At 35.9% G+C, this 25067-nt stretch overlaps 1 protein-coding gene across 2 annotated transcripts in view; it reads left to right on the top strand.

Annotated features, from left to right (window-relative positions):
* The window catches only part of SLC39A10 (solute carrier family 39 member 10), a 67093-nt gene that overhangs the window by 4665 nt on the left and 37361 nt on the right, over positions 1–25067 (top strand). Inside the window, exons 1-2 of one of the 2 annotated variants that reach the window (XM_035007498.1) lie at positions 22570–22586; positions 23176–24200. In XM_035007498.1, the coding sequence (XP_034863389.1) occupies positions 23187–24200 (1014 nt within the window). In that variant the 5' untranslated portion in view covers positions 22570–22586; positions 23176–23186. Of the gene's footprint in view, positions 1–22569; positions 22587–23175; positions 24201–25067 lie in introns of those variants that run through there. The other variant, XM_035007497.1, reaches the window with a different exon arrangement.

The raw sequence follows: 25067 nt of genomic DNA, 5'->3' as shown, positions 1-25067 counted from the left end.
AGTTGACTACAATCAGAATCTCCAAAAATGTGTCTAGTAGGTATGAAGGTGATTTACTACTGAAATTGTGAAGTTTAAAATAACAATAGCATTATTGAAATTATTTCCGACTGTTTAAGAGACCACACAATGTTCAGACATGTTAAAACAACACAGATTGTTCTATGACATGACATATAATAGTGTCAAATTTTATTTTTTTTTATTATCAGAACATAGGGTTTTTTGATGGCTAGATATAGGGATTGGATATTTAAGAGATTTTTAATACTTGATTTTCATGTTAAAAGATGTTACTAGAATGGGGTGGTGGTGGGTGGCAATGGTTACAGGTTGTGAGTATAAGGATAAAATCTAAAACGTTATTCAAGTAGTAAATTGTTTTAACTAAGAGTGGTAGATAATTTTATAATTACCTAATTTTATAATTATAATTATATTGTAGCTATTTTACTGCTGAAATAGAGGGAGATATGAGGTAATACTTGCGCTTTCAGTAACATTTCTAACAGCCATATTTATACTTAATAATATGTACCCTACTTTTGGGGATCATCCATTCCATTCAGAAAAGAGGTTTTTGGGGATTAGAAAAGTGAATCAGAACATTGTAGGAAATACCTTTCTCTTACTAATATAGTAAGATTATGTCATAGGGCTAGAAATAAGAATACTATGATCTTATGTATGAAAGTTATTTTTAATCCTGTAGTGATTAAGACTTATTAGTCATTGATCACTTCGGTTTTTAGATTTATTTTCATTCATGTAGAAATTAGAAAATCTAAATGCTCTTCAGTTATAGTAACAAAATCACAAAGGTCTGCATCCCACTGTCCTATTACTTTAATGCCTGTAAATAAAAAAGAAACCATTTCCATGCGCTCATACCTGTAAGCTTTTTTCTGAACTCATCTTATGTATTTTGTGAGTTTTGAGTTTTAAAATAGTGGTTTCCCCTACAGTTGTCTGCTGAATTTGTAATTTAAAAAAAAAAATGTGTAGATTAAGTCAAGGGTCAGCAAGCTATGGCCCATCTACCAAATCATCCTGCTTTTGTAAATTAAATATTGGAAAACAGCCTTCACATCCACTTACGTATTGTATATGGCTGCTTTTGTGCCATAATGGCAGAATTGTGTAGTGCCTTAGAGTCTGCACTGCCCACAAAACCTAAAATAATAACTGTCTGGCTTTTTTAAGTCTGCCAACCCCTGGATCCAGTTCTTAATGTTTTATAGTTATCTGACATGTTGCTGTTATTTAAGATAGTTAAATTTTCCTGGAACATATATGAGTTAAAAACTAGTAGAAAAACATTCCAATAGAAATTTGTGGGTAATAATCTGAGTTCTCAGGTGTTTTTGTTTTGTTTTGTTTTGTTTTGTTTTACCTAAATAGTATAGATGCTTTTTGTTTCTACCCCTTTCCATTTTCCCTCCATGGGAGGAATGGCACCTTCATTACGCTTGCAGTTGGAATATGAAGCCCTTGACCTTCAACCTTGGGTTACCACCTAATTCTGTCAATTGTTATACTAACGCAGCATCTCTCACAGTTTACCTTCTCTAATTTAAAAGGTGATAGTGTCTTCCTTGTACCTCCTTCAGAGCAGAAAATGTTTCATACTTACTTATATGCCTTCTCCCTGCTCCTGTTCGCTTCCCTTTCCTCTTCTCTACTTTCACACCTCTCATAAAGTAACTTAGATGGCATGTTTACAGGTCTGTGAACAAATGTTTTAGTGTAATACTTCTCAGTACACCTCTGCTGAGGATGAATTATTACTCTATTCTAATTATATGGGAAGAAATATACTTTGTGCTATGTTATAGAGGATCATAGCCTCTAGATGAAGGGGGCTATGGAAAGATTGATTTTATATGCCTTATCAAGATATATAGAATATGATTAGTTATTATATAATAAAACAATGAGATCAGTCAATATATTAGCAAAACATCTTATGTAATTGTAATGTTTATTACATGATTATATATAAAATTGCATTATATAACAAAGAAAAGTTAGATATTATATATTCTACATAATATATATTATAAAGCAGTGAGATCATGTTTTCCATTCCACTGGAACTTTTTTAGTGCAGAACTTCAACTGACTTCATAATTTGTTAATGTTTGGAACACACTTTTTAAGAATTTGTTTTAAATTTGAATACTCTAGTTTTCAAATAGAGTGAATAATTTGATGTACATAGTGTAAGTATGTTTATTTTCAAGAAAATAATCATACCAATTAAAAAATGAGGAAGGAAATCATAATGGTATATTAAAATCAAATCACTGAAAGATTTTAGGAAAAAAGTGCTCTTTAAATTCACTATAAATATTATATAATTTAGTTTATAATTTATAAAGCGAATGTTAGGGCTTTTCCTATGAAGAGATTTGCCTAAATACAAGTACATGAAAATTTATTGAGGATAAAATACAAACTTTTTTAGTTAACAGGTAAGTATGTATTATTAGTTAAATGGATATTTTTCTTTTCCCCAAAAAATAAATGAATTTAGGGGTCATGTTAATTTTAATTATTTTTTTTTTAAGAAGAAAATAATATTGGGAGAAAAAAATATCTTAAATTTAGAAACCATAGAAGAAATTGCAAAAAAATTCCTAGGTTTCATTGCATGTATATGAAAACCTCTGTACATACATAAAAGGGAAAACACTAATCAAAATAAAAAGACACTGCACAGAACTGAAGATGTTTTTTGCAGGAAATATGACCGAGTCTGTTATATAAAAGCTCATATATGTTGGTAAGAATTGAGACACCAGGAAAAATGATAAAAGTATAAATAAAAATAAGGCAAAATCTTTCACTCCAAAATTAATAGTACCAAGTACTAAAGAGAATGCTTTGGTCATACTGATGGTGGCAGTATAACCAAACTTAATTTCCCTAGAAACCAATGTGGAAGTATGTAACAAGACCTGAGAAGTGTTAATTTTTGTAGTCTTTCCCTACATCTTGAAATTGTCCAAGCAAGTAACCAAAAATAATAGCACAAATTGAAATTAAAGTGATTGCATATTGTGATTAAAACTCTACAAATGCTTGTGAAAATCTTGAAACTGTAAGTAATTCATTTTCTTTCACATGTGACAAAATGTGATTTTGTTTAACAAAAGCTTAAGATTTATAATTGCTGGTGTTTAGTTTTTTTCTTGTTTCTTTTTCCCAACTGAGTAATTGCAACTTGGTTTATTTAAGCCTATTTTTAGTTTTTTTCAACCAGAGTTTTACATGAATATAAAGTAATAGTTAATAGTTCTATGAAGTTTTTAGGGAAAAGGAAAAAAATCAGTCCTCCCTGTCTTCCTTCTTTCATGTTCTTCTGCCTAGAGAGACAGGGAACTCCTTTTGTTTCATTAGTCGATTATTTTGTTATTCACTGCCATGTCTCCAATGTGTTCATTACTGCTTGTTGATTTTTAATTTAAGTAATTATCTGTTAAGTGAAAGATGAGGATTTACCACACTTTTCCCCGTTATGAACCTTCTCCCATTTTCTATACCCCTATTTTTCAGTACAATTATCCTGTAATTTTGGTTTAGAACAGTATTTAGTGTTATATTTTTATGACTATAAATGTTATAATATGTAGCTATTATAATAAACTTATTTTTCTTTGCTGTACAACTTTGTTTTTTTCTGGCATTAATACTTAATTTCTTTTCCTTTTTATTTTTCTATGTGCATATATATCACAGAATCTATCTCACCTCTGTATCTGAATGTAGCTCTGTTAGAAAGGAATGTGCCCTAAGAAGACTATGTTTATAAAAGAATTTGTAGTTTTCTTATATGTTGGACATTGTTAAACTTGATAATAAAGATTGATAATTGATAATGAAATTGGTAGGTTGCTACTAAAAATTAAGTAGCTTTGACTTTTGAATTAGATTTTTGTAAGATTTTGTTAAATGACAGAGCTGAATCTTCACTTTGTTCAACAATTAAGGGGACTTTGATGGCTTAAAATAACTAAGGACACCTAAAAGTAATCACACAGAAAGCTTCCATGGTGAGAAAGACATAGCTTGTGTTGCCAGCATTATCAAAAAATATTATAAATCTATAAAAATGTTAAAAAATGTTATAAAAAGATTGCCCTGGACATTCTGTGATTTTTTTTTTTTTCTGTCCTCATGGAAAGGATCATTTTAACTGGCAGTGCTTATGAATGACAAGCTGTTGCAAAATCAGGGACATAAAACAGTGACGCAAAGGGAAGAGCCAAGTTGAATGGAGTGATAAAAATTTGAGAGTGGCAGTAACTATTCTTAGAGTAAAGGCAACTGCCGGTGCTGATGAGTCAATTAGGCATGTGTGCCTAATTCAGGTCCTCAAGGTTAACACTCTTAAGTCCTCTTCATGATGCATGTTATGTAGGTTTGTATGCGTTTGGAGTGAAAGAGGTTGAAGTCTATTTGCTTAAAGGGTAACCTAAAATCATAAACATTTTAGTAGTTTCAAAAGGCATCTCAGTATTTTGTGACTGATAAAAGCCATTACATTTACTAATGCCAGATCAAATGTTCTTTGTATTCACAAGTAGCAGAGCAGACACAGGAATATCATAGGTGGCTTTCAACAGTATGGTTCCAGGCTCCCTGTAACCAAAACTTGAAAAGCAGAGACTTGAGATAGTTGTTTTGATATAAAATGAGAAAAATGTAGGTTTGTACCTGACAGTTTGAAATACAATAAAGATGGATTTGATATGTTGATGCTGGATTTGGTACATTGAATCTAGGCTCAGATATTTTTATTCCCTCTTGTTAAAGTTAGTGACACAGTCACTAAATTACATACACCCAAGTTCACTTATAGCATGTATCTGACTTTTTATATGTATGAATCTCAGTGGAAATATTAAAAGATTGAATGGTGCTTGTTTCTTGGGAAGAGCTCCATTGGCATTCCAAATTAAAATATGGCATTAGTAGATTAGGTATCTGGTCAAGTGGGGGAATGAAAAGGCAAAACTTGAAGCTGTACAAGGATTTAGCTGTTCCTGCTAAGAACTCATTACTGAAATATTTTATGCCATGAAAAGTTTTTTTTTTCTTATGCCTTGAAAAATTTCATAATGTCAATGGAACTGGTGTGTTGTGATAATTCTTTCCTACTTCTCAAATACTAGTGAATTGGGTGTATTGTAATCCAGAATTGGTCTTGGATGCACTAATGCTGAATGTGCTCTTGAGTATATTTGGTAGCACTTTTTTTTTTTTTAAAGATTTTATTTATTTATTTGAGAGAGAGAGACAGAGAGAGAGAGCACATGAGAGGGGGGAGGGTCAGAGGGAGTAGCAGACTCCCCGCCGAGCAGGGAGCCCGATGTGGGACTCGATCCTGGGACTCCAGGATCATGACCTGAGCCGAAGGAAGTCGCTTTACCAACTGAGCCACCCAGGCGCCCGGTAGCACTTTTTCAAAGGAATCAAAACAAAGGGACTCCCCCTTCTCCCCCTGGTTATATATACTTTTGGAAGTTAAGTGAAAGATACTTAATGCCACATTTAATAGTAGTAATACCTTAGGGTAGTATACTTGTTTTACAAAACAGCTTTATATATATTCGTTCAATTGATGGATAAATGTAGGTGCTATTCTCCCTGTTTTGCAGATTGGAAACAGTGACACTGCTGGGATGAATTAGGGACAAAGGTTTCTGATCCTTGGTTCTTTACTATGTACAAAATACTATATTCAGTGTGTATGTCAGAAATGGGAATTAAAATAGATCCTGGTTATATTACCGTTAATAACTTGCACTTAAATAGCATTTAGCATTGTAAGGAAAATGGAAAAATGTTTAACGCTTTTACCACTTAAAAAAGCATACTTGTTATTTTGTTGTCATAATTACTGTGAAATAGAACAGGGATTAATATCCCCACTTTTTAAGTGGTAAAAAGACTTAAAAGAGGTTAAGTGATTTGCCCAGCAACTCCTATCAAGTGAGTGGCAGAGCCAGATCTCTGAGGTCTTTGACTCCTAGTGTTTCTTCAGTATGCAAACAGTCTCATTTTGTGTGTACTGCTGTTGAATCACAGAGGGAAACCAAATTTGTATCTGACTACCAATATGGGTAAAGATTAATGAGTCATTCAGTGTTATAAATGCCAGTTTATGTGATTCAGGACATATATAAAACTAATTTCTTTTATTTAAAGAAGTTCTATAATGAAACCTTTTTAAAAATGAAGTCATTTATGAAATTGGGATACTGTGTACATTTATTAAATGGATTTTCACATTAAGTTTATTTAAAATATGATATATCTATATAATCCAGGTTGAGTGTTTTAGTGATTTTTTTTTTCTTTTGATCTTGCTGTCCTCCATTGTCCTTCAAAGTAACAATCCTGGAGCATTGAAATACTTAGTTTTAAAACCTTACTAAGAAATTTATAGTATTTTTCCTGTGATTATTTGTGTGTGTGTATAGGTGTGTGTATGTGTATGTATGAGTGAGCCAAGATATAAACTACTGATTCTTTTCATTTGGTTTTCATTTTCCTTTTAAAAAATACTCTATTGGGACGCCTGGGTGGCTCAGTCTGTTAAGCAGCTGCCTTCAGCTCAGGTCATGATCCCAGGAGTCTGGGATCTGGGATGGAGCCCTGCGTAGGGCTCCTTGCTCAGCGGGGAGCCTGCTTCTCTCTCTGCCTGCCATTCCCCCTGCTTGTGCTCCCTCTCTCTCTCCAACAGATGAATAAATAAAAAAATAAATAATACCCTCTTGAGTAAACTTTTTTTTTTGAGTTAAATGTTGAATAGATTATACACAGGATATACTACTGGCCTTTCCAGTAATAGCAACCTGTTGTTGGAAATAGAAATTTTAGTGTCTATCAGTTATTTTTCTTATGTCGAGCAATCATTTTGTTAACTAATCTGTTGATAATATTAGTGACTCTTTTATGTTAACTGTAAATAATGGGAGACAATTTGATTTCCCGGTGAAAATGTTTTGGTAGTATACTGTAGATGAGTCACATTATTAGTAACTATCTCATAGTGTTATGGTTTGATGATATATAAATATGCTGGTGTTGCAGAGAGAGTCCTAGACATTCAAGTTAGAGAACTGCCACACACTTGAAATATCACATTAATCATGTCATATACCTTCTCTGGGTCTTAGATTTCTGTTTATAAAATAAGAGTATTTAGTATACTGAAATATCTTTTTACATTAAACCTTCTGTTATTCTATTACGTCTATACGAAGTAAAGATAATTATCTTCTTTAGACAAACTATAGAAAGATTTGTATTGTTAGTAATTAGTTTATATTTCAGTTTGTTCTTGATATAGGTATCTAATTTTATTTAAAAATTAAAATATTGTAATTTGGCACTTCATGTAGGAAAAATTACCATAGAAAGCCTGTAATTAAAGATGTTTATAAGCCTTTATAAAAGAACTTGGTATGGAGATAGATTATCAACCTAATTGCTTCTATTTCTTCTAAGTATAATCATACAGTTTGTTAAACAAGATCCTTTGGTTACCAATAATATCTTTTCTTTTTGGTTACCAATAATATCTTTTCTTTTTGGTTAAGAAATGGATTTTCTATTATAGTATTTTTAAGTGCTTATGAAAACTAGTGAAATTAGGTCTTTAGTTAAGTTATAGGAGTATCAGTTTCTTGGTTTTGAAAATGCACTGTGATTATATACGCTGTTATTATTGGGAAAATTGGGCAAAGAGTGCATAGAAACTGAACTGATTTACAACTTATCTTAAATTATTTTTTAATTTTTATTTTTTTTAGAGAGAGGGAGAGTGTGTGAATGGCGGTGAAGTGTGTGTGTGGGAGGGCAGGGGGAGAAGAGAGAGAGAATCCCAAACAGACTCCACACTCAAGAGTAGAGCCCGACGTGGGGCTCGATCTCACGACCCAGAGATAATGACTTGAGCCAAAGCCAAGAGTCGGATACCCAATGGACTGAGCCAACCATGTGCCCCATATCATAAATTATTTAAAATAAAAAGTTAAAAAATAAATTTGTCTTTGGAGATGGTTAAATATAGGTCTGTTTATAGAAGCTACATATTGCTGATTTTACTAATTGAAAGTTGAAATATATATATATTTTAAAATTTTATTTTATTTTTTTATTTTTTATTTTTTATTTTTTTTTATTTTTTTAAAGATTTTATTTATTTATTTGAGACAGAGAGAATGAGAGACAGAGAGCATGAGAGGGAGGAGGGTGAGAGGGAGAAGCAGACTCCCTGCCGAGCAGGGAGCCCGATGCGGGACTCGATCCAGGGACTCCAGGATCATGACCTGAGCCGAAGGCAGTCGCTTAACCAACTGAGCCACCCAGGCGCCCCAAAATTTTATTTTTAAGTAATCTCTACACCCAAAGTGGGGCTTGAACTCAAAACACCCAGATCGAGTTGCATGCTCCACCAGCTGAGGCAGCCAGGCACCCCTGAAATATATATTCTTTTTTTTTTTTTAACTTATTTATTTGACAGAGCACACAAACGGGAAGCGGTAGGCAGAGAGAGAAGCAGGCTCCCCACTAAGCAAGGAACCAGATGAAGGACTTGATCACAGGACCCTGGAATCACGACCTGAGCCGAAGGCAGAAGCCTAACTGACTGAGCCACCCAGGTGTCCCTGAAATACATATTTTTTAAGGATTAAAAATTATTTTGGGTGGCTCAGTCTGTTAAGCATCTGACTATTGATTTCTGCTCAGGTGATTTCAGGGTCATGAGATTGAGCCCCGCATTGGTCTCTGTGCTCAGCGTAGAGTCTTCTTGAGATTATGTCTTTTCTCCCTCTGCCTCTCCCCTTACTCAATGCCCTATAAATAAATAAATAAATAAATAAATAAATAAAATCTTTTTAAAAAATTGTTTTGTCTGAAATAAAACACACCTCCAAAAAAGTACCCAAATGTTAAGTATAACGTTTGACAAATTTTCATGAAGTGAACACACCAGTGTAACCAGCACCTAAGAAATAGCACATTAACAGCAGCCCAGAATTTCCCTCAGGATTCCTCCCCGCCACTTCCCATAGCAAGTTACAGCCATTGTCCTCGCTAAACACTTAGTTCTGATGCTAATGTTGAAATATTAGTGAATTTTACAGGAAAATATTAGTGGATCTCTTTTTTTATTTGCATACAAAGCAAAATCTTTCCATCAGAAGTAGTATAATTAGCACAATGATAAAGTTATTTAATTGTGAATTAACCTGGCCATTAATGTAGAAGTTATCCGGTGATGGAACACTTAAACTTTTAACTGATGATATACTGGAAATCAATAACAAAAGGTGAAATTTAAATTAAATGTGTGGTGGCAACTGCTAGCTATTCTCCAGAATCCAGTCCTCCTTTCTTGTGCAGTAGGATCATTCATAGATATCTTACCCAGAAGGCTTGGGTAAGTAACTCAGTATGTTTGCTGAAGTGAAAAAAGTCAGTTATAAAAATAACATATTGTCAATGCACAAAAACTTAGAAAACTCCTGAACTCAAGAGACAATAGAATATCTTGGCTTGGGCAAAGCTGAATCCTGTAAAGGCCAATATTTAGGGTTGAGTAATAAGTGGACTTAGGCAACATGTCCTCCATTCCTGTCTCAACCCCAAGGATCCTCTTTGTGCTATGGTTAGAAAAGGATCCTTAACTTTCACAGAATGCTTGAGAAACTCCTTAACTTGTAGTTGAGGCTATATTGCCCAGTCTCCTTATAGCTGATTGAGGCCATGTGACTAAGTTGTTGCTACTGGAATGTGAGAAGTGATGCATGCAATGTCTGCTTCATTTGCTGCTTTAGAAGAAATTTCTGTACCTGGACTTTGATTCTGTTTTACAGCTGATTGGAATAGCACCCATGTAAGGCTGATGTGTCTCTGACTGGAGCAGAGCTGCTCACAGACCTGGAGCAGTCATCTTGGATTGTTTTTGAGCAAGAAATAAATTTGATTTTTTCTTAAGCCACTGTCCTTTTGGGAGAGGTTCTTTGCAGTAGCTGCTTAGTCTACGCTGACTAATGCATACTTCATCCAAATGATTCTCAAGCACACATTTGTATAGCAGTTCTGAACTGAAGTTGCAAAGTTTATGAATGATTTACTTAGGAAAAAACATTTAACAGGTTTAAAATTACACTTAGGATGTCACTCATGTATTTGCATTCCTGTGATACTCTCTTGGATGTAAATAAGTAGACAAATCAAGATATTTAGAATTCTTGTAATAAACAAATTGAGTACTGTACATTTAAAACATGACATGACAATTTAAATCTCATACAGACTACCGAAACAAATTGAGTACTGTACATTTAAAACATGACATGACAATTTAAATCTCATACAGACCACCGACAGTTTTTGTGTTTCGTGTGAAACTGGTAACCAAAGGGTTAATGAGACTAACAAGCACAGCTGCAGACCTTTTTTTTTGTTTTTAAATATCCCTAACTCTCCTCCTTGGAGGCAGATATGAGGCTTGCTCTCCTTGCAAGATATGGAGGGGAGGCAGATATGAGGCTTGCTCTCCTTGCATCTCATCTCTTTGTCTCCTTGTTTGCCTCTCAAACCCTTTCCTTGCTGCATACATGATGTCTCAGTAATTGGCTTTGCTGTGTGTTGGGTATACAAACTTGGGTTCAGTTACAATGTCTCAGTGACTGGCTTTGCTGTGTGTTGGGCATATAAACCTGGGGCCAGTTATAAATTTGGTGAGCCAACCAGGAGCTCTTTGCCTGTGGTTTGTTGGCCCCTAGTCAGTAATAGGAGTCTGGTGCTGCCTAGGACCTCTGTTCTAGGGACCATCCCTGGAGCCCCACCGCGACAGGGTACCATCGACTTTTGGTGCTTAATTTAACTCTTGTGGCAAGGAAACCATTTTTGGTTTGGACAGATGTCTCTTGGTAGGTGCTTCATGTGCCATGCTCAGCCTGTGAGCTTATTTCTTCCTTTCATTTTTTTTTTTTTTGGCTCTCTTAGATATCTTTCTCCCATTTGATTACTTCCAAATAGGGGGTATTGGTTCTCATAGCCATCTTTTCTTATTTAAAGAAAGGCTGATTAGAAGCCATTTGGTTTAGTTGGTGAAGACAACTTTGAGGGGAGGAACCAGTGCTCACAGAGGTACTATGGACTTTATTTGGTTTGTTTGTTGCTGCAGATTTTGGTATCTTTGGACAAAACTGGCCATGTTCTAACTGGAAAATGGAAAATGACAATGTAAATCTCACATGCAGACCTTTGGGCTGTATTCTCCAAAATTGGGCAATGTTTAGTTATGAATCCATGAAAAGGAAAAAAATCACCTCTTTTTGTAACACTGCTTGGCCACAATATTTATTAGACTTCAGAGAAAAATGATGAACAGATCCATAAATTATAATACCATCTTTCAGTTAGATTTGTTTTTTTTTAATTATTATTTTTTTTAAAGTAATCTCTATACCCAAAGTGGAGATCGAATTCACAACCCTGAGATTAAGAGCATGCTCTACCAACCGAGCCAGCCAAGTGCCCCTAGATTTTTTTTTATAAAAGGAAGATATTGGGCCTTTAGTGAAGATTTTGTTTGTATATTATTTGTGTATTTGTATGTGTGTCCATGTATTTTGTAAATGTGAGATATTTTCTATCCCTCCAGATGGTATTGCTAAAATTAATTTGTAAAAAAACTCAAGTTAGTTGGTTCTTAGGTGAACACTTGTATGAATTGGGCATTCTAAAATCCAAAATGGAAAACTAACCCAAGTGGTTTTCAAGTCCATGTGATCTGGGAAAATATTCAGTATTAAAGATAATTTAAGGTTGTTGGTTTAATTAAAATAGGCATGTCTTTAGAGTTGTCAGCATTAGATGTAGAAGTTTTGTTCTGCCTGTGTTTACCAGAAGTGAGGTAGGCTCATGTTATTTCTGTTGGAAAATTTGTCAGTAAAGGAGAAAAAAAGCCTTAGAATTCCAATAAATATAATTAAGACTACTGGAAACAATTCTGCATGCAGGGAAAATGAGACTCGTTATTTAAAATGGAAACTCCTGGGACAAAATCTGAATGTAAAAAGGAAAGTTGTAGAAGGTTTGTGAGAAGGGAATCTTTGGAAAGGAATTTTGTACACAGTTGGGATTAAGATTATGGAGATTAGTATGTAAAAAAAGTTCATTAGCAAGTGGTCAACATGTGGGGAAGAGAAGGAAGAGAGGAGAGCAAGATTAGGCAGAAGTTGAGCATTGATAGAGCATCAACAGAAGCCTTAGCTGATTTCTAAGTTCCGAAAGTTGGATTGCCCTTAGAACCTAACATCCTGAATTGTGGCAAAAGGGTGGACTTTTATACCCACATATTGAACAGTCAGTGGATGTGACCACCTGGGAAGAGAGCATGCTCTTGGCAAGGCAGCTGTCTTCAGTCAACGCAATCCCCAGTAGCCTCCGAGAGGTGAGAACTGTTGCCAGCGTTCCTGCCCTGAGAGCCTTCTTTCCTGATGGAGATTCTGATCCGCACATCGCAGTATCCACGACAAGAGCTCCCAATCCATGCAGTGCCCTGGTGTCCTTGTCTTACGAAGTATATATCAACATGGGAGGTGATAGGAAAAAAGGAGGGACTGCAAAAATGTTTTTAAAAATTTTACTGAAATGAATGAGTTTTAATATCAGAATTACCCCAGTATAAGATTGGAATTGGGGGGCGCCTGGATGGCTCAGTCGGTTAAGCGTCTGCCTTGTGCTCACTCTCTTTGTCAAATAAATAAAATATTTTAAAAAATTGGAATTTGGTTTTTCTCTCTGTTAAAAATAGCAGTTTCTTAGATTATTTGTCTAAATTGTAACCAAGGTTTTTATCTTTAATCTGCATAGAAAAAACCCTCTGTATTTGCCTTTAGAATCTCTTATTGCCACCTTGGCTAAATAGATAATTAAATACTAAGTTTTGTAACGATCTGTAATGCTATTTAAGTGTGTTCTTTAAAACCTTCTGATATTTCTGACAGACTTCCCAAATTCAACTTCTAAGTGAAGTCTTTTTTGACTAATGAGGCTAATTTGATATATCAAATTACGTGGGGAACATTGTCAAATAAATGATAGTAAACCTTCTTAGGTTATATTGTATAGGTGAATGCAATAGCTGTTCCAGAAATTATATAAAATTCCTAAGGTTTTGCTATATCCTCATATGATGTCATCACTTATAATTCTTATTACTGAAGTGTGTGTCACAGAATTTCCTTGTCAATTGCATTGTAATGACAAATACCTGATACCTTTAAAATCCTTAAACTAAACCAGGTATTTCCTGAACTAATGGGAAAACTGCAGTATTTTTGGTGGAAATTAGGGTGATTTTAGAGAGAAGTTATGTTTCAGTAGTACACATTGGTGGATGTTAGATTCCAGTTCTGATGAACTGTCTTTAAGTACTAGTTGTTTTTCTGTAAAACTGGTCTATATCCTGAATTCTTCTAGTTTTCTCAGATATCTGGCCAAGACTTTACAAACTGAGGTTTCTAATTTTCTCCTTTTCTCTTGACTTGGAATCATTGAGAATTAAAACTTCCTTTTTTCCCTGAAGCCCCGCAACCTGGAGCTAGACACCTTGAGATAAACTTAAGAGAAACTTGCCACAATAGCCCATGCCTGTTGCTGTATGGGCCACTCAAAGATCACCAGAGACCTACAGATCATTGAACAATTTTATTCCAGCTGTCTTCATTTGATGGATCTGCTATTGGAAAATCCGGACCTTATGATGTTCACAGAACTAGTTTTATGGACCAATAATAAAGAAGAGCACTGGATGCAGTGGTGACCCATCAGTTATTATGCATTGCCAAGATTACCAGAAATCAGACTGCTTGATTGCCCAAGGGAACAGGAGGGCACCTCAAGCTGCCAAGTTGGCAGCCCATACAAAGACTCCAAAACCCTCTGTAATGGCTTTAGTACCAGACATAGACTTAACTAAATATCAACCCCAGTATTCCACTGAAAACCTAAGAAGAGCTGAAGAATGGGCTTTTGGACATTACTGGCACTAGCTAGAGCCAGCTGGAAATACAATGAACAAGGGATAATCCTTATCCCAGAACATCTTGTAGAAAAAATAATTAGTTGTATTCACCAAAGCACCCCAGATGGGTGAGATGTTACTTTCTGGTGGATCCAGAAGCATATTGTCAGTCCTAGTCTTCAGAGAACTGTCAAAAAGATAGTAAAAAAAAATGTGACATTTGTGCTAAAAACAATCCTGAGACTGGGCTCCCACCAGTTCTAGAAGGTATACCACTTAGAGGCACCAAACCACGCAGACCCCAATCAACTGGAAAAATGGACAAAAATGAACCATATGCTTAGAAGAACTTAGGCAAAAATTTACAAAGAAACTAACTTAACTTGGGGAGAAAACCCCTCGCTGGTTGCCCTGCTTTGAGTAAGTGCCCCTAGCAATAAGCTTGATTTAAGCCCCTATGAAATATTCTGTGGAAGACCCTTTTTACACGCTTTTCATGACTTAGGAGTTCCTGATGGGGCTCATGTTAGGGAATTGGATGTTCAATCTTTGGGAAATACTTAACTGCTATACATAAGTTTCCTTCCAACAGGTTGATGTGTACCCCACAGACGTGCCCTTACACTCACTGAATCCTGAAGACTTGGTGTTATTAAAGACCTGGAAGAGCAAGCATCCAGAGGACCAACTCCAACCTCTTTGGACAGGACCTTCTGTGGTCCTGTTGACCACCCATTCTTCAGTGAAACTAAAGGGAGTTAAGCCATAGATTCAGCACACTCAGATGAAGCTGGTTCCATAAGAATCCACAGGTTCCCTATACCTGTCAGCAAGGAGAGCATCAAAAAGAATCCTGCTTGGATCAGTGAGCCTCTGATGGACCTAAAACTAGGAGAGCTCGTCCAAAGAAATCAATCAATACTTAGTGTTTTTCTATAGTTAGCAGCCTCTCAAGCTTGAAAAGATAATCTACCATTAGGATTTTGCCAACGTTGGCCAAGGCTAACAGTCTTTCTCACTGTTGGATATGTCATTCTGACCCTGTATCAGAGTACAACTGCAGCAACCCAGTAGTAATGCCTGTAACCTTTTCTTGGTCTAATTTGATGTACTCCGTAAGTTTCGAGTCAGGTTAATCAAGTCATCCAATTAACCATACTTCTTGGTTTCAAATGATAGCTTCAGTGATTCTGCAGAATGAAAGTACTGATCCTCCTGAATTAACAGGAGTGCTATGTGCATCCTCAGGTTACATTTTGTTTGTAGATATGAATACTTTCCTAGGGGAATGAGAGTACAAAAATCTTGGTAATGTAGAATGCTGTGTTTCAGTTTGTATGTTGGAACTAAAGAATATTTCTAAATGAGTGCAGAAAGTTCTAGTCTTTTAACTCCGATCTTCTCTCCATTTCAGCTAGAAGTAACTAGAGCGGTCACGGTCCCAATTCCCTCAAGAATGAGGAATGATCAAAAGACAGTGGGGATTGAAACAGATGACCAAAGATTAATAGGACTAATAAGTGCAGCTGCAGCTTTTTACCCCGACTTTTTTTTTTATGTTTGCCTTGAAACATCTCTTTCTCCTCCTTAGGGGAGGCAGATTTGAGGCTTGCTCTCCCATCTCCTTGTCTCCTTGTCTGACTGCCTCTCCAATAAACCCTTTCCTTGGTGCATACTGAGTGTCTCAGTGATTGGCTTTGCTGCGCTTTGGGCATAGAACTTGTTTGGCTACCCATGGGGTCAATTATTTGTTGCCTGATCAACATATATATCACGTTTATTTCCACCACTGGTACCTATTCATTTGACAGTGAGATAATGTGCACTGAATAAACCACAGGACATTTACATATCAGATGAGTGGAGCAACAATCACTGAGAATTTTCTCTTTCACTAGCATCTTCTAGTGGAAAATCAAGGTAAACCGCAGGGAGTGTAACTGTCCTCTTTCTACTTAATAGTGATTCCATAATTTTCCATGCTCTTTCATCTTCATTAGTGTACAAGTAAAATTAATATATTTTAAATGGTGACTATCCATGAGGCTGTATAAGAAACTGCAGTGTTTGGATTAAAAAAACAAAACCTCAAACTTAATGTAGCTTTGGAATTAGAAAACATAATAGACTAATTGGTTTTTTAAAAATTCTTAAGCTACATCTGTCATATAATAATTCTACCTAATTTATTTGGGGAATCATAACATTCAGTTGACTAAAGTATCATTTTAAACAAATGGGAGTGTTTGATTTATTTGTATTGATTATGGTTCTCAAACGTTAGCTATCTGACTCAGAGACTGGATAAAACATTGCCAAGTTCTACTGCCAGTGTTCCTGATTCAGTAGGTCTGGGCGGGGTGCAAGAATTTTTATTTCTAACAAATTCCAAGGTGACTGTGAAGCTGCTTCTGCTGCTCCTACAACCAGACCTTGATTAATCACGGATAGAGGTTAGGTGATGTCTTTTCAAACTTAAAGAAGAATACATAGAAAAATATAACCTGATCCCATTATGCTGCTCTAACAAATACTAAGTGATTTGTTGCAACACTTCAGACCCCGCTCTTTTTAAGAAATAAAACACCGCAGATGCAGTTAAATGTGTATACCACCCTCCACCATCAGACTCCTCTCCATCTCTTCCTGAAAAGTAACCATTCCAGAATGTAATCATCCCCATGTTAGATTCTTGCTGCCTGTCTATATATATGTCCCAAAAGTAAAATGTTTTGCATATTTTTAATTGTGTTTAAGTGATAGGACATGTATCTTTTTTGGGCTTCTTAAATTGTTTCTGAGATTTGTGCATGGTATATATTCCTTCACAGTCATACATTTATAACTGCAGTGTAATTTTTTTTTTTAAAGATTTATTTATTTATTTGAGAGAGCAAGAATGAGAGAAAGTACATGAGAGGGGGGAGGGTCAGAGGGAGAAGCAGGCTCCTCGCTGAGCAGGGAGCCCGATGCGGAACTCGATCCCGGGACTCCAGGATCATGACCTGAGCCGAAGGCAGTTGCATAACCAACTGAGCCACCCAGGCGCCCTGCAGTGTAATTTTTAATTACATAAATATACCACATTTATTTTATCCATTCTTCCACTGATGGGCATGTAAGTTTGTGACAGTCACTCATTGTTACATAATTGATTGCCATTCCTTATTTACCTTTTCCTTGCTGTTAAGCCCCCATGTTCTGTGAGTACTTCCTCTCTCGTATATGTAGGAGAGAGAGCTTCTTTCCATTCCCAAGGGAATGAGTATCTATTTGTCTGAGCCAGTCACAGTAATTTCTTCCTTTACCGGTGATTGGTTTTGGCATGAGTATGTAGTACAGTCCTGCTCTAATATATGTAAAGAGAAATCTGGGAGAGACTTTAGGGAAAGATTATTCTCCCTGGGTAAGCAGCAGCATGAGGAGGGGCGCCTAGTTGGTTAAGCATCTGCCTTCGGCTCGCATAGTGATCCCGGAGTCCTGGGATTGAGCCCCTTTTCAGGCTCCCTGCTCAGTGGGGAGTCTGCTTCTCCCTCTCCCTCTGCCCCTCCCCCTGCTTTCTCTCTCTCTTGCTCACTGTCAAATAAATAAAATCTTTTTTTTTTCTTTCATTAAAGAGGCATGAAGATAAATTCTCCAGCTTTGGATATAGTTGTGTAAGGACAGAATGGTTGTAGCAACAGCAGTTCCTTGAGACTCTGAGGGGAAAAATCTGAGAGGCTGGGTTTTTGGTCATGCAGTTATCCTAGAACCACCCATTTTTCCCAACTTTTTTTATGTGAAATTTTCTTTTAGTGTTCTGGTATTTACAAACCAAAGTATCCTGTACAAGGTAGCTAACATTTAAGAAGAAACAAAAAACAATACTGCAATAAAGATTTTGAGTTTTCTCCTGTGTCTGAGTGCAAAAGTTTCTCTAGGATAGATGCATTGATAGAAGTGGAATTTTACAGCTGTAGAGTATGTTCAAATTCACTTTTAGTAGATATCAAATTGCTTCCCAAAATGATTGTACCTATAACATATGCTCCCATCAGCAATGTGCAGTAGTTTCTACTTCTCTACATTAGATCTTTGCTTAACACATCTTGTCAGGTATTTTTGTCTATTAATGTCTTGGTGCATTATCTGTGTTAGTAATTATGTTACTTTTCAACCAGCTGTCCTCTTTTTTTTTTTTAAGATTTATTTGTTATTTTAGAGAGCGAGAGAGGGAGAGCACTTGAGCAGTGGGAGGGCAGAGGGAGAGAGAGAAGCAGACTCCCCACCCAATCTCACAACCCTGAGATCACTACCTGAGCCGAAACCAAGAGTTGGTTGCTCAACCGGCTGAGCCACCCAGGGGCCCCTGTCCCCTTCAGATCATTTGTATAGTTGTCTATGCAGTATTGGAGTTTTTTCTGTATTGATAAATATGTTTTATATATTCTGGGTACTGATCTTTAATATGCATTGTTTACATATACACATTGCAAAGATCTTCTAGTTTATGGCTTGTAATATGCTTTGTCTATGGTGTTCTTTATTGTAAAGTAATATTTAAAAAATTAAAATTTTCTTTAAAGGTTTGTGCTTTCTGTGTCTTACCTGAAAAATCTTTCCCTAAAGTCCTAATATTTTCCTAAATTTTCTTCTAAAACTTGAAAAGAATTTTACTCTTCCCATTTAGGTCTTTATTCCTTTTGGAGTTGATTTTTGTGTATGGTGGTAGGAAGAACCGCTTATTCACAATCAGTATTGACTTTCTTTCTGAATTCTGTTCTGCCCTCTTGTGTATTTGTCTGTTCCTGTGCCAGTTCTGTATTATTTTTGTTAATGTAACTTTATAAATAAGTCTTTGTTAACTTGCTAATCTTTCAAATTGTATTATTGTCTTTGGGTTTTTGCTCTTCATGTGAATTTTTGGATAAGCTTGTGCAGTCTTAACCAAAACAAATAGCTACTAGGATTTTAATTGACACTGAATTAAATTTGTACACTTGGGAAGACTTTATATACCATGTATCTCCTCCAAGTAGGTGCTATCTCTCTAGTTTTTGTAGTTCTTGACTGTCCTTCAGTAATATCTTACACATTTCTTTTTTTTAATGGCCTTGTTCTGTTTATTTCTAGAAGCCTTATAATTTTTGTTAATTACATTTTCTAACTGGTTTTCACTGAAGAAAATTTTATTTTTTATTTATTTTTTATTTTTTAAAGATTTTATTTATTTGACAGAGACACAGCGAGAGAGGGAACACAAGCAGGGGGAAGGGGAGAGGGAGAAGCAGGCTTCCTGCCGAGCAGGGAGACCGACGTGGGGCTCGATCCCAGGATCCCGGGATCACGACCTGAGCCGAAGGCAGACGCTTAACGACTGAGCCACACAGGCGCCCCGAAAATTTTATTTTTAAAAACTTTTTCACTGGCTGCTTCAGTGGCTCAGTAGGTTTAGCGTCTGCCTTTGACTCAGGTCATGATCCCAGGAGAGATCAAGTTGGGCATCAGGCTCCCTGCTCAGTGGGGGTCTGTTTCTCCCTCTCCCTCTGCCCCTTCCCCCTTCCCCCTGCTCATGCTGTCATGTGCGTGCGCTCTCTTTCTCAAATAAATCTTTAAAGAAATAAAAAATAGCTTTCTCATTGAAATACAGTATGTATATAGAAAAGTACACAGAGTATAAATACAATGAATTATCACAAAGTAGGCATATTTGTGTAACCATTACTTAGAAAAGAATGTTACTTCACTATCCAAATCCAATTATTACCCTCTACCATCCTTTCAAAAAGTCATCATTGGGGCGCCTGGCTGGCTCAGTCTGGAAGAGCATGTGACTCTTGATCTCGGGGTTGTGAGTTCAAGCCCCATGTTGGGTGTAGAGATTACTTAAAAATAAAATATTAAAAAAAAAGTCATTGTTTTGGTTTAGTTTTACCCATTTTTAACTTTATATAAATACATATTGCTTATTATATGCTTTGTCTGTGGTGGTCTCTTTAGTGTTTGCCATCTTTTGCACAGTCTGTTTATGAGATTTATTTGTGTTGATGTGGGAAGCCATAATTTCATTTTCATTCCTATGTCATATTCCATTGTAAGATTATTCTGTTTGTCCATTCGACATTTGATGAACATTTGGCCATTTTCCTGTTTTAAGCTATGATGAATGATGATTGTGCTAACTTTCATGTTTGTGTCTTTTGATGTCACTGTGCATGCATTTCTTTTGAACATATACCCAGGATTAGAATTGCTGTGTGACTGGATATGCTTATGTTCAGCTTCTGGGAGATCCTGTCAAACATTTTTCCAAAAGATACCAGTGTATGGTCAGTCCCACCAGTAGTGCATTCAAATTTGAGTTAACTCCATATTCTTAACCTACATCTTTTGTATTTTATTCACTCTGGTGGGCATATAGTAGTACCTGTGATTTTAATTTATATTTCTCTGGTAACTGTTGAGGTTGAGACTCTTTATATGCTTAGTAATTTGGCTGTTTTCTTATGAAGTGTCTGTTCAGACTTCCTGTCCATTTCTCTATTGAAATATCTCATAATTTTCATATTGCCTTGTAGAAATTCCTTATGTATTTTTTTTTAAAGATTTTATTTATTTATTTGACAGAGAGAGAGATAGCGAGAGCAGGAACACAAGCAGGGGGAGTGGGAGAGGGGGAAGAAGGCTTCCTGCCGAGCAGGGAGCCCGATGTGGGACTCGATCCCAGGACTCCAGGATCATGACCTGAGCCGAAGGCAGACACTTAACGACTGAGCCACCCAGGCGCCCTCCTTATGTATTTTTGACTGGTAATATTGTGATAATCTTTTCTCAATCTGTGGCTTGCCTTTTTTATTTTTTTTTCAGATTTTATTTTTAAGTAATCTCTATACCCAACGTGGGGCTCGAACCCACAACCCCAATATCAAGAGTCACATGCTCTACCTACTGAGCCAGCCAGGTGCCCCTCGCCCCCATTTTTGTTTTAAAGATTTGTGGCTTGCCCTTTTGTTTTAAAAAAAAAATTATTTGAGAGAGAGAGAGTGTACGATCGGTCAGTGGGAGAGGCAGAGAAAGAGGGAGAGGGGAACCAGACTCCCGCTGAGACCAGTGCTCATCATGGGGCTCCACCTCACAACCCTGAGATCATGGCCCGAGTTGAAACCAGGAGTTGGACGTTCAACCAGCTGAGCCGCCCAGGGGCCCCTTGCCTTTTTAATCTCTTAATGATATCTCCTGATGAACAGAAATTCCTTAATTTTAATTGTAGTATACTTTATCAGTTTCCCTTTATGTTTTTTATGTTCTATTTTGAACGTCTTGAAGCTAGTCTCCCAAATCTTCCAGATCTACACTTTTCAGTATAGTAGCTCTTAGCATGTGTGGTTATCGAGCACTTGAAGTGTGGTTAGTCTGAATTAAGATGTCCTGTAAGTGTAAAATACGTGTTGGATTTCAATGAAATAGTATTAAAAAAGAATGTAAAAATCTCACTAATAGTTTTTATATTTTTATATTTATTACATGTTGAAATGATAATATTTTGCATTTATAGTGAGTTAAATAAAATGCAACATGAAAATGACTTTGACCTGTTTATTCTAGAACATTTTAAAATTAATTGACTCGTGCATTTCTGTATTCTAGAAGTGTGCTGTCGAGTAGAACTTTCTGTGATGATGGACATATTATGTATTTACACTGTCCAGTATAGTAGCCATGAGCTGAAAGTGTCTGTTGAGCATTTAAAATGTAGCTAAGGTGATTGAGAAACTGAATTTTAAATGTGGTTAGTTTAAATTTAAGCAGCCATATATGGGTAGTGGCTACAATATTGAATGGCACAGTTTGGGACACTTTATTGCCTTAACATTTATTGTTTTTTAGGTTTATGATCTGTCTGAATTGATTTTTATATATGGTGTTAGGTAGGGGTCAAGTTTTATTTATTTTTTTCTTCCAAATGGAAATCAAATTGACCAAGCACCAAGGAAAAGAGAATGTTTACTATTTTTAGACTCTGTTTTGTTTCTTTGGTATATTTGTTTCTTCTTCCACCAAATACCTCACTGTCTTTAGTAGCTGGTAGAGTAAGTGCTCCTATCTTGTTCTTCATGAATGTCTTGACCATTATTGGACTTTCCTTTTTCCACATGAATATTAAAAATACTTCATCAATTTTCACAGTTTCTTCTGGGATTTTCATTGATATTATATTGGATCTATATCACATCCAGTCATGAACATGATATAGCCATTCATTTATTTAGGTCTTTTCATTTCTCTCAGTAATATATGATCTTTTATTTATGTAAAGGTCTTGCACATTTTTTTTTTTTTTTTGACAGAGACACAGCGTGAGAGGGAACCACAAGCAGGGGGAGTGGGAGAGGGAGAAGCAGGCTTCCCGCTGAGCAGGGAGCCCGAAGCGGGGCTCGATCACAGGACCCTAGGATCATGACCTGAGCCGAAGGCAGACGCTTAACGACTGAGCCACCCAGGCACCCCGGTCTTGCACATCTTTTGTTAGATTTATTCCTAGCTATTGGTACTGTAAATGATAATGTTTTCTAATTTCACTTTCTAATTATTACTAGTATATAGAAATAAATTGATTTCAGGTTATTGTCCTTAATATGGCAGTTTACTAAATTAACTTATAGATTCTTTTGGGTTTTCTACATACCCAGTCCTGCCGTTAGTGAATAATGATATTTTTATTTCTTTCCGATTTTTATACATTTTACCATTCTATTTCATCTTGTCTTGCTGCACTGACCAGGACCTCAAGAACAAGGATCAGCAAGCTTTTGTAAAGGACCAGATAAGAAGGAAGCCAACAGTTTCTGTATAAATATATAGTAGATTCTTAAGTGTTATGCTTAAAGGGAGTCAGGATAGTCTATAGATGGAGTCATGAGCAATTTGTACTAATATGAAGGGCTGTACACTATTTTGATAAATTAAAAAGGGCCATTTTTATATGGAATTGAAGGAGGAAAGAATGACTTAGAGCACTGAAAAGAAATGTGGTAAAACAATTGCCCCATGGATTGGCAATTGCTGGAGAGTTTATGATTATATTGAATGTATCTAAGTATGAACTAATGCTTGCTTCTCTTTTTAAATCCCTTTAGGAAAAATAGAAATGAAGGTACATATGCACACAAAATTTTGCCTCATTTGTTTGCTGACATTTATTTTCCATCACTGCAACCATTGCCATGAAGAACATGACCATGGTTCTGAAGAACATCACAGACATCGTCGTGGAATGACAGAATCGGAGTCAAGCAAATTTTCAGTGCTGGATGCTGAAAATGAAAAAAAATATTATATTGAAAAACTTTTTGACCGTTATGGTGAAAATGGAAGATTATCCTTTTTTGGTCTGGAGAAACTTTTAACAAACTTGGGCCTTGGAGAGATAAAAGTAGTTGAGATTAATCATGAGGATCTTGGCCATGATCATGTTTCTCACTTAGATATATTGGCAGTTCAAGAGGGAAAGCATTTTCACTCCCATAACCACCAGCATTCCCACAATCATTTAAATTTAGAAAATCAAACTGTGACTAGTGTATCAACAAAAAGAAACCATAAGTGTGATCCAGAGAAAGAGACAATTGAAGTATCTGTCAAATCTGATGATAAACATATGCATGACCATAGTCATCGCTTATGTCATCACCATTGTTTGCATCATCACCTTGATCATAACACCACTCGCCATTTTCCTAATGATTCCATTGCTCACGGTGAGCGTGGGGAGCCTAGCCATGAACCTTCAACAGAGACCAATAAAACACAGGAACAGTCTGAAAGTAAGCTACCGAAAGGAAAGAGGAAGAGAAAAGGGAAGAAAAGTAATGAAAATTCTGAGGTTATTACACCAGGTTTTCCCCCCAACCATGATCAGGGTGAACAGTATGAGCATAATCGGGTCCATAAACCTGATCGTGTACATAACCCAGGTCATTCTCATGTACGCCTTCCAGAACATAATGGTCATGATCCTGGTCATGGACACCAAGATCTTAATCCTGATAATGAAGGTGAACTTCGACATACTAGAAAGCGAGAAGCACCACACGTTAAAAAAAGTGCAATTTATTCAGCTGCTACTCACAAAGATCATAATGAAGATGACCGTCAACATGAGGTAGGTGTAAAGAGGTGGTTGCTCCATAATTCTCAGATAATTGTGGAGCACTTTAGGTAAAAAGAGAAGTAACAGTGGAGAATAATCAATCATATTCAAATTTATTTCCAGATAATGTTCCTGAACAAAATTCATTAAGAAATTAAAATCAGATTAAAAGATTTTATCTGGATTTTCACTTGCAGTGTTCTCAAATTTGGGTTCCTCAAATCTAAATACTTAAAGGTTGTTAGAACATATATTCCTTATTTTACTTCCTTGCTTATGACTTATTTTGACTTCCCAAGTTAGTTTTCATTTTGTTATTGCTAGTTGGTTCTAGATATTCGAAAGTTGAAGCCCTTTTTGTTCACCTGTCCTGTTGGAAAAGAGGCATTTTCTTTTTCATAATTACTTAATGAGTTAACTACAGAATGGTTCCCAGTCATTGATGTAGCTCCAAAGTCAGTTATTTTATATATGTGGTAGGTTTGTTTTCTCTATGTCACTTTATTGTAGGGCCTACTTCCTCAAAATTAATCTTTTCTCATGCCTTTGACAGATGTAGGGTGAATGCAAAAAGATACAATAATAGGAAAGTCCACTAGTAATGGGATGGTTGTGTTTTCCTTTAACATTTTCATATTCCTTTGAATACTTTCACATTTGATTGGTTCCTTCCCAATTTTTTTTTAATTATTTACCTTAAACATATTTGTTTTTGTTTCATTAAAAGTATATCAACATCCTTATTTAATTCTAATTCTTATTAAAGTTTGGAAAATTGTTGAATTTATTTGTTGTTCACATGTATAAAAAGCAGTACCATCTAATAGGGAAAATGACCTCACCCTTTCTGTTTCTGTCTCTATTACTGAAGTATATTTT

This window comes from Mirounga leonina, unplaced genomic scaffold, assembly GCF_011800145.1.
Source record: "Mirounga leonina isolate KUSES-001 unplaced genomic scaffold, KU_Mleo_1.0 Mir_151, whole genome shotgun sequence".
Classification (NCBI taxonomy): Eukaryota; Metazoa; Chordata; class Mammalia; order Carnivora; family Phocidae; genus Mirounga; species Mirounga leonina.
The sequence above is the reverse complement of the archived record's forward strand: the minus strand, read 5'-3'. Positions and strand labels throughout refer to the sequence as shown.